The sequence below is a fragment of the Zingiber officinale genome, chromosome 6B (assembly GCF_018446385.1).
Source record: "Zingiber officinale cultivar Zhangliang chromosome 6B, Zo_v1.1, whole genome shotgun sequence".
NCBI classification, from domain to species: domain Eukaryota; kingdom Viridiplantae; phylum Streptophyta; class Magnoliopsida; order Zingiberales; family Zingiberaceae; genus Zingiber; species Zingiber officinale.
In genome coordinates this window covers 2922829-2938204 of record NC_055996.1, presented here as the reverse complement: position 1 = coordinate 2938204, position 15376 = coordinate 2922829, and the positions used below count along the sequence as shown (strand labels likewise).

The 15376-nt window shown below is 38.8% G+C and overlaps 1 protein-coding gene and 1 long non-coding RNA gene across 3 annotated transcripts in view; both read left to right on the top strand.

Moving 5' to 3' along the window:
- LOC121989869 overlaps nt 1-7620 on the top strand; it is a 14599-nt gene extending 6979 nt beyond the window's left edge. For both annotated transcript variants that reach the window (XR_006114349.1, XR_006114350.1), the window contains one exon: nt 7177-7620. This is a non-coding gene — a long non-coding RNA (uncharacterized LOC121989869). The remainder of the gene's footprint in view (nt 1-7176) is intronic.
- Nucleotides 7621-12439: 4819 nt separating this feature from the next.
- On the top strand, nt 12440-15264 carry LOC121991715 (protein FAR1-RELATED SEQUENCE 5-like). Its single transcript, XM_042545731.1, has 2 exons — nt 12440-12597; nt 13010-15264. The coding sequence occupies exon 2, from the start codon at nt 13014-13016 to the stop codon at nt 15054-15056; it is 2043 nt and encodes a 680-aa protein (XP_042401665.1). The 5' UTR covers nt 12440-12597; nt 13010-13013; the 3' UTR covers nt 15057-15264.
- Nucleotides 15265-15376: the final 112 nt, after the last annotated feature.

The window sequence follows — 15376 nt, the reverse complement described above, 5'->3', positions numbered from 1 at the left end:
ATGATGAAGCCTCCACCTCTAGGATTGAGGGGGAGCAATCCTTGGTGACGCCGGATCAAGAAGAAGGAGAAGTTTCTACATCCGGGTCAAGAGACGAAGAGGAGGAAGAAGATTCTACCTCCACAAGTCAAGAAAAATCAAATGGAGGAGAATCAAGGTCCGATCAAGAGGAAGCTTCTACCTCCGGATCCAAAGGAAAAGATGCCACCCCTACAAGCAAAGGTATAAATATTTCAATTAATAATAAAAGTCATATTATATGCTTTGAGTGTAGGGAACATGGGCACTACAAGAGCAAGTGCCCTAAATTGGCCAAGAAGAAGGGCCAAGTGGCACAAAAAGGTAAGGTGAAGCCCAAGGAGACCATCCCCGGAACAAAGAAGAGCAAGGAGCACATTGTGTGTTTCTCTTGCAATCAAAAGGGGCATTATCGGAGTCAATGCCCTAAGGGGAAGAAGATGGTCAAGGCTCAAGGAGGAAGCTCAAGTCAAGGGGGAGCCTCTAAGGTAAAAAGGAAGGTAACTTTTATTGAGCCTACCCCTTTACATTATGGTAAAAAGCATGATAGTTCTAACTTATATCATTTTAATGCTATTTACCATGAAAATAGAAAGCATGATAGCGTTAAAGAAAAACATATAGCTTTTCATGCTAAAACTACTACACCTAAGGCTAGGAGTGTAGGTAAAAGTCTAGGCAAGAACTCTAAGGATTGTAGCTACAAGCCTAGAAACAAAAATGCTCATGAACTTAATGGAAAAACAAAAACTAAGGACTTAGTGATGGAAAATCAAGTCTTGAGGTCAAGACTTGATAAAATGGAAAAGACCCTAAAAAGGATGGAAAATATCCTATTAGGGCAAAATGAGCATAACCTAGGTTTAGGGGTACAAAAGCCATCAAATGGCCATAGAGGTTTGGGATACAAACCAAAGGCTAAGAAGGATGTGCCCTCTTACCATAGAGTTTCATATAGTTATGGAACAAACCCTAGGTCTAGTGGTCAAGCCAAAAATACTAGGGAAGTCATCCCTAAGAGTATTTTTGCAATAAATGTGACTAAGGCTTCTAAGAAGTCTAAGAAAGTCACAAAGAAGGTCACAAGGGAGGCTATCCCTAGAGTTGACCTAGAAAGTGTGACCAAGGCCTCCAAGAAGCCAAACAAGGTCACTAGGAAGGTATCTAGGGAAGTTATCCCTAGTGAATACCTAGAGCATCCAAGGAGCACCAATAGGTGTTGGGTTCCTAGGAGCATCTTCTCTACCCCATAGATGGGTTAGAGAGTGTCAACTCCGATTAGAAGGGTAGTTAACCCAACTTTGAGGAAATTGACACTCAAGGAGCATTTTCAAGGTTTTTGTTAACCTTTGAAAATGAAATGGAATCATTATTTACTCCTTGAAAGAGTAAAATGTGCCTAATGGTGGAAGAATTGATTTTAATCTTAAATGGCACATATTGGGAAATTCATAAGAACTACCAAGTTGGGATTTTGGTATGTTCTTAGGAAATTTAAGGCAATCCGGGCCTTAATTTAAAAGTGCTACTCTTGTGAAAAATGAAATATGCCAACATTTGAGGATATGCTTAATTTCAACTGGCATAAATAAATCAAGGGAATTAGAAATGCCAATTTAGGCTTTGGCATTTTCATGAAGCACTTTAGGGCAATCTAGGTTTAAGTTGTAAGTTTAGCTAAGTTTTTAAGGATACTTAGATAGTTGATCTAGGTATATTTTATTTATGTTAAATCTTGCCATAATTGTTTGCCCATCATATGCCATGACATCATGTTTATTTTTGCATTCATGTTTTATTATGCAAAATCCAAAAATACCATGTCATGACTTTCATACATCATGTAGTTATAGGAATCTTTCTTTTGAAAGTTATTTTATTTTGATGTATGCCATAACATTATCATGCATTAGTTTAATTCCTAGTAATTAAGGACAAATGACATTTAACAACACTTATCAACAAGTGACATCTTATGTGGATGTCTAATATCTTTAAAATGTCTAAATAGATATGCATGATCCCTAGATTAGGGCAAAACCAAAATCTACATCTCACAAAGACTAAAAGGTGACTTGTATGTGCTTTAGTGCACGTTAGATACTAGTGAGATGTTAGGATGATGAACAAAGCTCAAGATGTTGATTTAGTGCATTCTTTTGAGTTTTTAAGTTCATCAAAACACATAGTTATGTGTTTTCCCATCATTGGGAAAGCTAATGTACAAGTCATGTGCATTAAGCCCAAGGAACATGATGGGATATTGGTTTTGAAAATATTTTTAAAATGATTTTGGAAAACCTTGGTGAAGGCTATCTTTTGATAGTAATCACCATTGAATAGTTAGACACAAACTTGAAGAAAACACTAAAGTTTTTGTAAGTTTTCAAGTTTGTGTCAATCTTTGAAAATATGATGTATTTTCATAGAAAACTATTTTTCCATGATTAAGTATGCCCTAAATAATGTCTACACGAAATTTCATGATTTTTGGATTTTTGTAGAATTCTCTAGGGGTTTCTGAAGTTGACTGAAATGGAATTTCAGCAACTATCAGAGCTCCGATCGATCCATGGATCGATTGGAGTGCCTGAATCGATCCGTGGATCGATTCAGAAGGCAACTCTTGCGAACAGAAGCTCGCTGGATCGATCAGCCGATCGATCCATACATCCTGAATCGATCAGTGGATCGATTCAAATAGGTTGAATCGATTGGAACCCAACTCCAATCGATCCAGGATGCTGATTTTGGCTGGGAAGGCCTGATTTCAGCAGTCTAAACCTATTTTAGTCTAGGTAACCATTCCAAACCCCTAAAAATACATTTGTATACATAAAACGGGTGTTTTCATGTGAAAACAAGGATGGATTGGTTAAGGAAGGCTAAGTTGAAGTTTAGGTTGAGGTTTGTTTCAAATTTTGAATATTTGAACCTCAAAACTTCTAAATTTGGGTTTCCTAAAGGTTTAGGGATTCCAAGTCATTGTTGGTGCAATGACAGAAGTTACCACCATGTCTTTAGGGGGAGGGACTCTTTAAAGGCATGAAAATTATTTTTCATGAACCTTGGAAGGTGGTTAACCTTCTTTTAAGGAAAATGCTCATGTATGAGTTTTTGAACTTGAAATGGGGAGTGGATATCCTCATTAGTTCAAGTGGGAACTCACGTGGTTAGAAAATGCTCAGGGTTGAGTATTTGTCTACAATGAGGGAGAAGTTAAGGATGAATGAAGGGTATGGGACCTTCTTTATCGTGTTGATCACAACGAGTGATGTTGTGAACAACGATGAGCAACTCTTCAGGGGGAGAGTTGTCAACAAATGGATTTGTTGATATATACCCAAAATTGTGGCATGGGTTGATGTGTGCCCAAAGATGGGTTGATGTGTTTTATCAGTAGGGGGTTTGATGTGTGCCAATAGGGGGAGAATGAAAGGACTTGTGAATGAGAGTAAGTTAGGCTTTCATTACCTAGAGGGAGTTTGCCCTCTTAGGGGGAGAATGAAGAGTCTAACTTATGTGTTCATTACCTAGTGGCATGAAGAATGAGGCTATGGGATTAGCTTAACTTACATGTGGTATTGTAAGTGTTATTGTGGTATTGTCAAACATCAAAAAGGGGGAGATTGTTGGTGCAACATCCCTCAGGTCAAGGTTGACCTGGTTGACCAAGCTGAGTCTTGGTTTGAGTTTAGATGTTTGACAATAAGATATTGATTGAAGAAGAGTCAAGTAGGTCAAGGGAGTGACCGGATACTTGACTGGGAAGTCCTAGTGGGTGAGGGTAGGCGGGTGGAAAGTCCTAGTGAGTGAAGCTAGGTGGAAAGTCCTAGTGAGTGAAACTAGGTGAAAGTCCCTGAGTGAAGCCAGGCAAGGGAAAATTCAGATGGATCAAGGATGATCGGACATCTGGTGTTGGGAAGTCCAAGTAGGTCAAAGGATTGACTGGATACTTGGCATGAGGAAATCCAGATGGGTCAAGGTTGACCAGACATCTGGTGGAAGTCCAAGTAGGTCAAGGGAGTGACCGGATACTTGGCACGACTAGAAAAGTCCAAGTGGGTCAAAGGGATTGACCAGACACTTGGTGGGAAGTCCTAGCAGGTCAAAGGAGTGACCAGATGCTAGGCATGATGTACCAACGGGTCAAGGTTGACCGGGTGTTGGTTTGGTAGGCTTGGGACTTGGTTTTGGGCAAAAACCAAGTACTGGATCGATCAGTGGATCGATCCAAGCCTTTCCTAGCGAACAGAGAGCCTCTGGATCGATCCGTGGATCGATCCAGATGTCCCAATCGATCAGTGGATCGATTGGGACGCGGCTGCTTCGCGCGATAAGCGCTGGATCGATCCATGGATCGATCCGGGCATTTTTCCCAGAGCACAGAGGCGCTCTGGATCGATCCGTGAATCGATCCAAAGCCTCCCCGATCGATTGGGAACATTCGAATCGATCGGGATCCGACCGTTGGCGTCGATAAAGGCCGCAGGCGCACGATTCCTTCGGCATCGCTTCACCGATTCACTCCAGATCTCTCGCCAACTCCTCCACAGCGCTCTTGAAGCTAAGATCGCCAGTTCTTGAAGGATCTTGGAGGTTTTCCAAGTCAAGAGGCGGATCAACAACAAGAAGAGAAGTTAGGGTTAGGGTTTTTACTGCACATCTTGTAAGCTTTTGCTTATCTTGTATTTCCCTTTCTTCTTCTTGTATTGAGAGTGCTGTAAGGCTTCTCCGCCTTTGGTAGTTACCATAAAGGAGTGTTATTCATAGTGGAGGGTGTGTGCGTGGTGTGGATCCTTGGATTAGTCACCTCCTTTGGAGGTGGATACCAAGTAAAATCCTAGTGTTAGCGTTGAGTGTTTTGTTTCTGTTATTTTCCGCTGCACATCTTAGAAGAAACAAGCAACGCCGAGCAAAGAGCACGCGACGAGCTATTCACCCCCCCCCCCCCCTCTAGCTGCTTTTGGTCCTAACAGAGTTGTCTGTCAAATTTTCATCTGTGTTGATTATTGATGCCACATACAAGACCAATGAGTATCGGATACCACTATTGGAGGTTGTGGGTATCACATCCACAATGCGAACTTACTCACTTATGTTTGCATATCTTAGTAATGAGAAGACAGAGCAACTGACATGGGCATTAGGTACATTAAAGAAGTGGATGGTTGAAAAGAAGGCATCGTTGCCATTGGTATTTGTTTCAGATCGGGATTTATCGCTTATTAATGCAATTGAAACATGTTTTCCCAATGCACGTCACATCCTTTGTATTTGGCACATAAACCAGTGCGTAATGAAGAAATGCGCCCCTATGCTTGGTCTGGAGTGGCAACATTTTTATGCATCATGGCACTCACTCATTAATTCATCGACACAATGGTCTTATCAGCATAAGTGGGATGTCATGCGCAAAGAGTATCAACGATTCGAGGGTGCTCTAAATTATCTTTGGGATACATGGTTACACCCTTACAAAGAGCGGTTTGTTTCAGCATGGGTTGATACATGTATGCACCTCGGGAGCAATTCAAATCAAAGGTATAGTCATTTTATAGTTTTATTATTTAAATTTTGTTCATTATTGTAGTATTTCAATTCTTTTCAGTATTTAAACACAATGCATTTTTTTTTATTACAGGGCAGAATCTGCACATGCGAGATTGAAGTTATATTTGGGAGATACCATGTCATCCCTACAGACATCTTTTGAAAAAATACATAAGATGTTGAGAATTCAGTTCGGGGATATTAAGAAGTCGTTCGAAAAATCTCTGAACATTCCACGCCATCAACATTTACATGATGATATTTTCAGTCAAATAAGGTGTCGGATTTCATTAGAGGCAATGAAGTTGATTTCTGGTCAGCTAAAATGTATTGAGGAAACAACTCACCAGCTATCCGGCAGATGCAACTGTTCTATCAAAATTGTATACGGATTGTCATGCGAGCATGATCTTGCACATTACCAGTACTTTTCCATTCCAATTTCGCTTCAGAGTATCAACGCTCATTGGAGGAGATTGTCGATGCACGCACATCAGTTTAATGATGAGGGAGCATAACCTAATAGGACATCCCACGTTGTTGAGATATTAGATGGGATGGATCCATATATGCGAGAGCATATGATAAACAAGTTTCTTGATATGATTGATCCATCTCAAAGTACATTGCTAGCTCCTTCATACAACACAGAACATAGAGGTCGACCTACGGGTAGAGATGAGCAAAGTGGACGCCGCATATCTTCTTTCGGAGAAGCATCCACTTCGGGATCTAGGGTCTCTCAACCGATTGCAACATCTCAAGGGAGAGGAAGACGTGGAAGAGGGTCGAAGGTTCGCAATACTCAAACGACCCATGATCACTCTCCAGTTCCACCCATCTGTGATACTTATATTGAGAAATTACCCGTGCCTCTGCAGCGTTATATTTCTCACACTGTTGATGTTCAACCTGATGGACATTGTGGATTCAGGGCAATAACTGCACTAATTGGGTATGGTGAAGAAGGATGGGTTCAAGTACGATTTGAGCTTATAGAAGAGATTCAACAAAATAATGATCTATATGATCAACTTTATCCAAATCCAAATTTGGTAACCAATCTATTATTCTCATTGAATTATTTCGAGCAGTGGGCACCAGAAATATATTGGATGGACGCTATGCCTTTGGGAATTGTCATCGCATCAAGGTACAATCTTGTACTTCATACATTTGGTGAGAATATTGGGAGTTGTTTTACTCACTTGCCATTAAGAACTCCTCCAGTTTCAAACCAAGAGCGTCGAGAAATAGCTATTGCTCATATTGGCAATCACTTCGTACAATTTTTCTTATATCCTCATTATCCTGTACCACCCATTCCAACTTGGTGGTGGCAACATGCATCTTTTGACAGGGAGATAGAGAGGAGTTGGAGGGGTGTGCGTTGACCGGGGGGGGGGGGGGGGGGGCCTCTCTTAAGGCATTGCCTGGGATGTACTTTTTGTTGAGTGAAATAAGTTCATCTTAAAATACTTCTGAGGTAAGGCTATAAACATGAAAGACATGCATTTCATGGTAGATTGGTTGGTTTCATTATGCCCTATATTTTTTTTCAATTGACTCCAAATTTTTTTGTCTTAATTTACCTTATATGTGTAGTTTAAGAGCAACTACACATATAATGGGATGTGCTCTTTGTTGAATAGGACTGCATACTTGATGCTTGTGAAGATGAGTACAGGGGAATGATTGTCAATCCAGAGATGTTACCATGAAACACAAATGTGTTTGCTCATGCTCTTGAGGCATTCATTTCAAGCTGGAACAGAAGGTATTTGAAAATTGAAACACAAAAATTGGACATTTGGATAAACTTGCCTATCTAGATTAGTAACTTATGATGAGATAAATTAACCTGCTTGATTGTACATTTGGATAAACACAAAAATTAGACATTTGATTATCTAGTTGATACCTCTTTTCATGTTCTTGGTTGGAATGTGATTAAGCCTAAGATGTGTATCTCTGTCATAATTTAGCCTGCTTGATTGTTTGTAAATGAATAAAACACTTGTTTTTGGATTTAATCTTGTATTTGTTTCACGGCTGTGAATTGTTTCAACTTTACTATTTGTCTTTGACTCTGATTTTATGTGCAAGGGAATAAAGGGATCTGGCTTAAGGTATCTTTGGGTCGCTCTGAGTTTGTTCCTATTACTATAAAGGTATTACGTCATTTAAGATCATAACAGTTTTATTTTTTTAAAAGGAATAGTAGAAAGCAAGCGCCTAATGAGATCTAAATTATGAAAGAATATAAACAGTCTTTTGTTGTGCCGTTAGTCTTATTTCTCAGTAATCTCACAACAAGGACATCTTAGTGAGCTGGGAACATCACTATTAGGACATCCTTGTAATCCATAATGCCCAACTCCATCTTGTTTGCATGAGCATAGGGTTAATCTCCCTTAGTGTTATTGAACATGAAGAAATGGTCTGATCAATCAAACCAGAGCCATTTTTCAAATTGCAATAGTAATAAACACACATCACCAAATAGTAATCCACCATCTTTACGAGTAAGGTTTATTTAATTTCATTTTTATTATGCATTTCACACATCTTCAAACTCTTTAAATTTTTAATCCTTTTACACTTTTATGTAGATTGGATGTTCTGTTTTGATCAAAAGTTTATTTGATTCAACGAAAATTGTGGCAAAAGGAGTGCTCCATAGCATGAATCCAAATACTTAGTTCGGATCCTCTGTCCCGAAACTTCTCTATCCCTGTGTCTCCTTATCGATCGGACGGATCAGATTACATCTCAAGGATGCCTTGCACATCACGAGGATACTACACACATCTTAAGGATGTCATGATGCCTTGAGATGTAATATGATCTGTCCGATCAGTATGGGGACACGGGGACAGAGAAGTTCGGGACATAGGATCGGAACTACCAAATACTATAGTAGGGAGACAAGCACTAGGACCAAATTGGTGTGAAGTAAGAATACAAGTTGACTTGGAATCAGAAGAGAGTTTAATTAGACCTTATGATCTTTTACAAAAGTTTGAGGATGCACTTGGAGGAATGATATCTTGGCCTTATCATTTGGTATATTTTCTACTTTTCATTGAAATATTATTAATTTTTTATATTTATCATGTAATTATAATTTTAAATAAATATAAAATGCATTTACAGTTAATAGTAAACGAAGATTACTATTAGGTGAATATGAAATGATACTTTACATTTTCTCGTTTGGTATGATATTTAATCATTATTTCTATTAACTTTTTGTCTTCATTGTTTTATTTCACTAATACAAATTTATTTATTGTATTTGTAGGTGATAGGTACTTGGATTTTTGTGAAGCAATACGACAGTTGAAGATGGTTTGCCTAGTTAGTTTTTATTTTATAAGACTGTTCTAAAACTTAATATTTTGAGTGTAGTGTGTTGTTAGTTTTGGATGTAAAGAATTTGTCGTTAATTTGTGTTTGTAACTTTGACTCAAATATTTGTTGGATGAATTTAGGTTATTTATTTGCACTTTAAATTATATTTTATATTTTTTTTCTATTATAAATGGTGGATGGATTGTGATGATGTGTAAATATTGAATTCATGTTATATATTTTATATAAATATTAATGATCATTTTAAATATATTTATAAATAATTATAATGACAGTTGTTAATGTCATAATAGATTAGTTAAGGTAACATTTAAAATGATTTTATAAATTATTTTTATTGACATTTTTTTTTGTTGTCCTTATAAAAAATATAAATATCATAATAAATGAGTTTTTGTGACATTTAGCTTTATCACTGTTATGATGATAACACGACATATATAAATGTCCTTAAAAAAAAAACTTTGCTTGACATTTTAGAGTGTCGTTATATCTTTAAATTAGGACACTTTTGATGTTAACATTGATATAGTATAACGACATTATAAAATGTCAGGAAATGGAGGAGGGTCTAAGATGACATCACTTTATAGGGTGTTTTTGGTAGATGTCACCAAAACGTTAATGTCACCATAAATATGCTATAAGGACATTTATGTGTGTCATGATAGACTAATTTTCTTGTAGTGACCGTCGTCACTAGAAGACAAGCATCAATATGTTCTCCTTGAAACAAGAGCCCAGAGAGTCACTGAGGGCCTACATATAGTGCTTCAACCAGGTGGTCATGGACATCTTAGCGATCTCATCAGATGTATTAGTGAACGCCTTCACCCAGGGGCTCACCAAGGGGGAGTTCTTCTGATCGCTAATTCGGAAGCCACCGAGGGACTTCGACCACTTGCAAAGGAAGGTCACAGAGTACATAAATGTGGAGGAAGGGGCAAGCGGCCAGAAGAAGGGAGGTGCCGAATGAACCTGCAGCAGCGTTTGAGCGACGTCCGTTGAGCAACCATCAGCCTCCCAAGGGGCCTTGATCGGGGGGAGCACATCGACACATTGAGCCTAGGACGCATGTCATGCAGCATATGGCGGCCGATCGCCCAAAGGCTGCAAAAGATAAAGTATGGACGCCAATATTTTGCTCATTCCACCAGTAGGTGATATACAACACCCGGGAGTGCTACAACCTGACGCCGATAGCCAGTAGACCGACCCCAAGGGGATATCGTCGTCGATCACCATCTCCTGATCGGAGACACAGGCGCCGATTAACCGGGCGAAGGGAGGAAGAAAGGACGACGGCTAAGTCATGCCATCATCAATCTCAAAGGAGGAACAACCAAAGTCCTGCTTGAGCCTCTGCCGAGCGAAGCAGACCTTCGACTCGAGACAAGGAGAATAGAAGTAATGTCGCTCGGGGAGAAATAGGAATGATCACTGGTGGGGCGACCGGTGGTGATTCCAATCAAGCAAAGAAGTCACACGCTTGGCGACTCGAGATCCATGTCGTTGGCAGCAGCAAGGCGAAGGCCAAAGGACCCGAGATCAATTTCGGCCCAAAAGATTTAGAAGAAGTGGAGATCCCTCATGACAACGCGCTGATCATCCGAGCGGTAATTGCTAACTACATTATTCACCGAACCTTTGTTGATATAGGGAGCTCGATGAATATCATATTCAAGAAGGCGTTTGATCAGCTGCAAATCGACCGGAGTGATTTGCTACCCATGACGACTCCACTCTACAGATTCACATGCAACGAAGTGTTGCCAATCCGCCAAGTACGCCTGGTCGTCTCGCTCGGGGGGGAGCCGCTAAAGAGAACAAGGACCACAAATTTCATTGTGGTGGATGCGCCGTCGGCCTACAACGTCATATTGGGTCGACCAACACTCAATGAGTTCTGAGTGGTGGCGTCCACCTTCTGCTAGAAGATTAAATTCCTAGTGGACGACAAGGTGGGCGAAATCAAAGGTGACTAACTGGCCGCTCAGCGATATTACGTTGAGATGGTCAAATCCGAAGCAAGGGCCGCTTGGAAGAACCCGCGCTTAGAGGTGAACGCTATCACGGAAAAACCTCCTACGCTAGTCTATGAAGAAAAGGAGGTTCAAATTCACCCAAGCCGATCGGAGACAACTACCTTTGTCGCCGCCGACCTGGAAAGCGAGAAGAAGACAGAGCTGGTCGCCTGCCTCAAACAAAACCATGACGTGTTCACCTGGTCGACACACGAGCTCTCATATAATCATAAAATAACTCCCAGGGTGTAACAAAGACGGTGGACGCATAATATCTTGGCGTATTAGCCAAGGATCAATTAAGTATAAAAATTATTAATAAATTTAATAATCTATTCTAATATTTTGAAAGAATAAATATTAATAAATTTAATGATATAATAACATATTTTAAAGGATAATATGACTTATTTGAATCACTTATTTTTTTTATTTTGTGCTTTCTTTTTTTATATCTTTTGATTTTTTTAATCTATTTTTTATTCTTTTATATTTTATAATTTGTATTATTTTTAAGGATGCGAGTTAGGTTAAGTGGCCTCCTTGATATAGAAAATCATACGTCTATATAAATCAATTAGAGATGACAACATATACCTAATAATTAAATACTCATAATATAAGTCAAATTTAGATATTAATTACACTTGACAGTCAATGTAGTTCACATTGAGATTAGATTAAGATAAGTTTTAAGTGGATATGAAATTATATAAATATTTAAATGAATATAAAATTCGAAAGAATTTTAAATACAAAAGTGTAAATTCAAATGTTTTTTATTAGATAAATGGTCCTAAACTTCCCATATGTAAACTGAATTTTCTCAGTCATGTCAGATAAAATTTACTCTCATTTCCTATTTCCTATGTCAACTTTTTTTTACTTAACTCACTAATTAGTATATTGATTTACCTAATTACCATCACTTTGTTTAGTATAAAATATCCAAAATAAAATATAATTCCTTCACAATTCAACACATTTAAACTAAAATTTAATATATTTTATATTAAATTAAGCTTAACTTTTTTTTTCTGACTAATCAATTGATACACTCGATTCTAATTAAATGGTACTGAATTGAGATGAATTATACCATTATTTTTATAGATCTGAATCCCTAATTATTTTTTATAGGTATAAAAAGTTTAAATAATTTATAGTTATAAGAAGTCGATTTTTAAATTCAGTATCATTTAATTAAAATTAAATATATCAATCGATTGGTCAGGTAAAAAAAAATATTATTAGATTTTAGTTTAAAAATGATGTATTTAGAAAGAATTATTTATATTGCAGTTTTTTACTTTAAAAAAATTAAAGATAATTAGTTAAATTTGTATGTATTACGGAGTTAAAAGGAGGTGAAATTTAGAAAAAATTGTACGTAAGAAATGGAAATAATTTTTTTTTTATTGAGGAAGAAGTTAGTTTGCTATCAGGATTTTAGGACAATTAACCGTTTTTTATTCATCTCATAATTGTTGTCTATTCACTCCTCCGGCTTCTGTGTTAGCGGGTGAACCAGGACGGTTCTTCGCCGCCGCAACTGCCGCTGCGGCCGTCATCGCCTCCATCGCATCGGAAACTCTCTCCTCTGCGGAACCCTAGGTCAAGCGATAAGGTACTGATTTCTTGAATTCGCTATCTTCAGGCTTTCCCTATTTCTGCTCCCCTTTTCTCCATATTCGGAACCCTAGCCCTCAGAAATTTCTTGTCACGTAAAGTATCCGATCGACTGATATAGTGGAGGGCGTTTTTCTTCTCGGAAGATGCTTTTTTTTTCATTGTTTTTTGTGAGCTCGAAACCCTAGCATCCTAATTCTTTATTCTTTTTCCATATTCCTGGTCAGAAGAATTCATGGAGGCATTTTCTTTTGATCTACATGTTAAAGTTGCTAGTTGACGTCAATTCCAGCGAAGTTCTAGTTTTGCTTTTGTAATGAAATTTCTTCGCTAGGGGTTTCCATCAATTATCCAATGAAAACATTATCACAATCGTGTACATCTCGATCTTGATCTTGAATTATACTCAGGACCATGGAGTATTCATCCAGTGAAGACGATGAAATGGTTGAGGACAGTGCTATTTTTGAGGATGACATCAAGGCACCGGATGTTGAACAACAAACAGAAGAAGTCACCTCATCACTTCAGACTGTTTCTCATGGCGGCAGTGCTCTAGCATCGATCAGGAATGCCATTGAAAATGAACTACTTGCTGTTGAAGATTGCGATGAGGTTAACCAGGTACCGTCTCCAGGTATGGAATTTGAATCCGACGGAGCTGCACGTGCATTTTACAATGCCTATGCATTGCGTCTTGGCTTTGGCATTCGAGTTGCACGCTCTCGCTGTGAGAGACGGAAGGGGGTCGAGGTGTTGGTCATGAAGAGGTTTGTATGCCTGAAAGAGGGTCATCACAAGAAGAAGGTTGCTGAGAACAGCACCAAAAAGAAGCGTAAGCGTCTTTCCATAAGGGATGGTTGCCCAGCAATGATGGAGGTTGTTCGAAGGGGACCTGAGAAGTGGATTATCAGTAAGTTGGTGTTGGAGCACACCCATATAGTGGTTAGTCCCGAGAGGGTTCGTGAGATCCAGCTTAGTCGCCTCTCTGGAAAGGATAGGGAACACCAGGACTACTTGAAAGAGATGCGGCGTAGAGTCTTTGGTGAAGGAGATGCACAAATCCTTATCAATTATTTCAGGAGGATGCAGGCAGAGAATGCAGGGTTCTTTTATGCAATGCAAGTTGATAACAGAAACTGCCTGACAAATGCGTTATGGGCTGATGCAAAAGCTAGAATGTCTTATGGTTATTTTGGCGATGCTGTAACTTTTGACACATCATATAGACAGAATAAGAACATGATGCCTTTTGCTGTATTCACGGGTTTGAATCATCACGGGCAGACGATCGTATTTGCTTGTGCTTTGGTTATGGACAAGACAGAATCCTCATTTACTTGGGTATTAGAAACATGGCTGACAGCAATGTGTGGCCGACGACCTCTAACAATCACTACTGATCAAGGCAAGGCTATTGAAGCAGCAGTTGCAGAGGTGTTTCCTGAGACATGTCATCGTTTGTGTAGATGGAGAATCCTATCTAGATGCCAAAAGAAATTATCCGATGTCTCCTGTAGGTTCCCTGACCTACATGATGAACTAAAGATGTGCATTAATGAGTCTGACAATGTGGAAACCTTTGAAGTTTATTGGAGGACAATTCTTGATAAATATAACATTGGTGAGAACCTATGGTTGCAGTCATTATACAGTATTCGTCATAGATGGGTTCCGGCCTATCTAAAAGGTTCCTTCTTTGCAGAGTTGTCTACAACCCATAGAGTAGAAACACTGAACAGGTTTTACCGAAACAACTTTGTCACAGAGTGCTCTTTACAAATGTTTATTGCAAAACTAGACCAAGAAATGGATAGCCGATATGAAAAGGAAGCCCAAGAAGATTGTGCTACGTTGAACATCCAACACATTCTTAAAACTCAGTCACCTATGGAGAAACAGGCTGCCAATATTTACACACGGATGGCATTTGAGAAGTTCCAAGAAGAACTAGTTGAAGCTTTCAATTATTATCCTCTCAAAATTCAAGATGGTCCGATAAGCAAATTTTCTGTTGCAAGGGATGGTGATGCTAGTAATCGACATTTTGTGGTCTTTAAGGAATCTGAGAAAAAAGCGTATTGTAATTGCTTTAAGTATGAAGGTTCAGGAATACCTTGCAGGCATTTACTTGGACTCTTCTTGGTGTGTGGCACCATTCTTATTCCTGAATATTGCATATTGAAACGGTGGACTAGAAAAGCGAAGAGTGGCTTGATGCTACAAGAAAGTGTTCATGAAGGGCAATATTCTGAAGAATCTCCCATCTCGTGGTACAACGATCTATTGCACGATGCCATGAAGTGTGTGGAGAGGGGAGCGGCATCGGCAGAGGCATACAGGATAGCGAAGAGTATGCTACAAACAGTCTTTGCTGAAATTTTAGGATTTGAGGAAAGTGAGAGTAAAGGGATGATGCTCCCTCATGTGGAAAAGGCCCCAAAACGTACCGGTTAGTTGGAGGGCGGAAATACCACTGTTTTGAAGCCGTATTATTTCATTTTCAAGGCAGATAAATAAATCTCAACTAAAGAAGATGATGATTTTTAATTTTTAGACCTAGATCTTCATTTTGGACTCAAATTTCTTTTGACGCTTGTAAATAGTGCTAGACTTTTAGTAAGTTATTCACGAACGCCCTATTCTGGACTTGATATTGTATTTACGAAGATTTCTTGCTGTTTTTGCATTCTTGTTGGTGACCTTACAGTTTAGTTTGCTATAATTGACAAGTTGAACTTGCCAATGTAACTTCTTGTATTAGGGTGGAAAAAGTA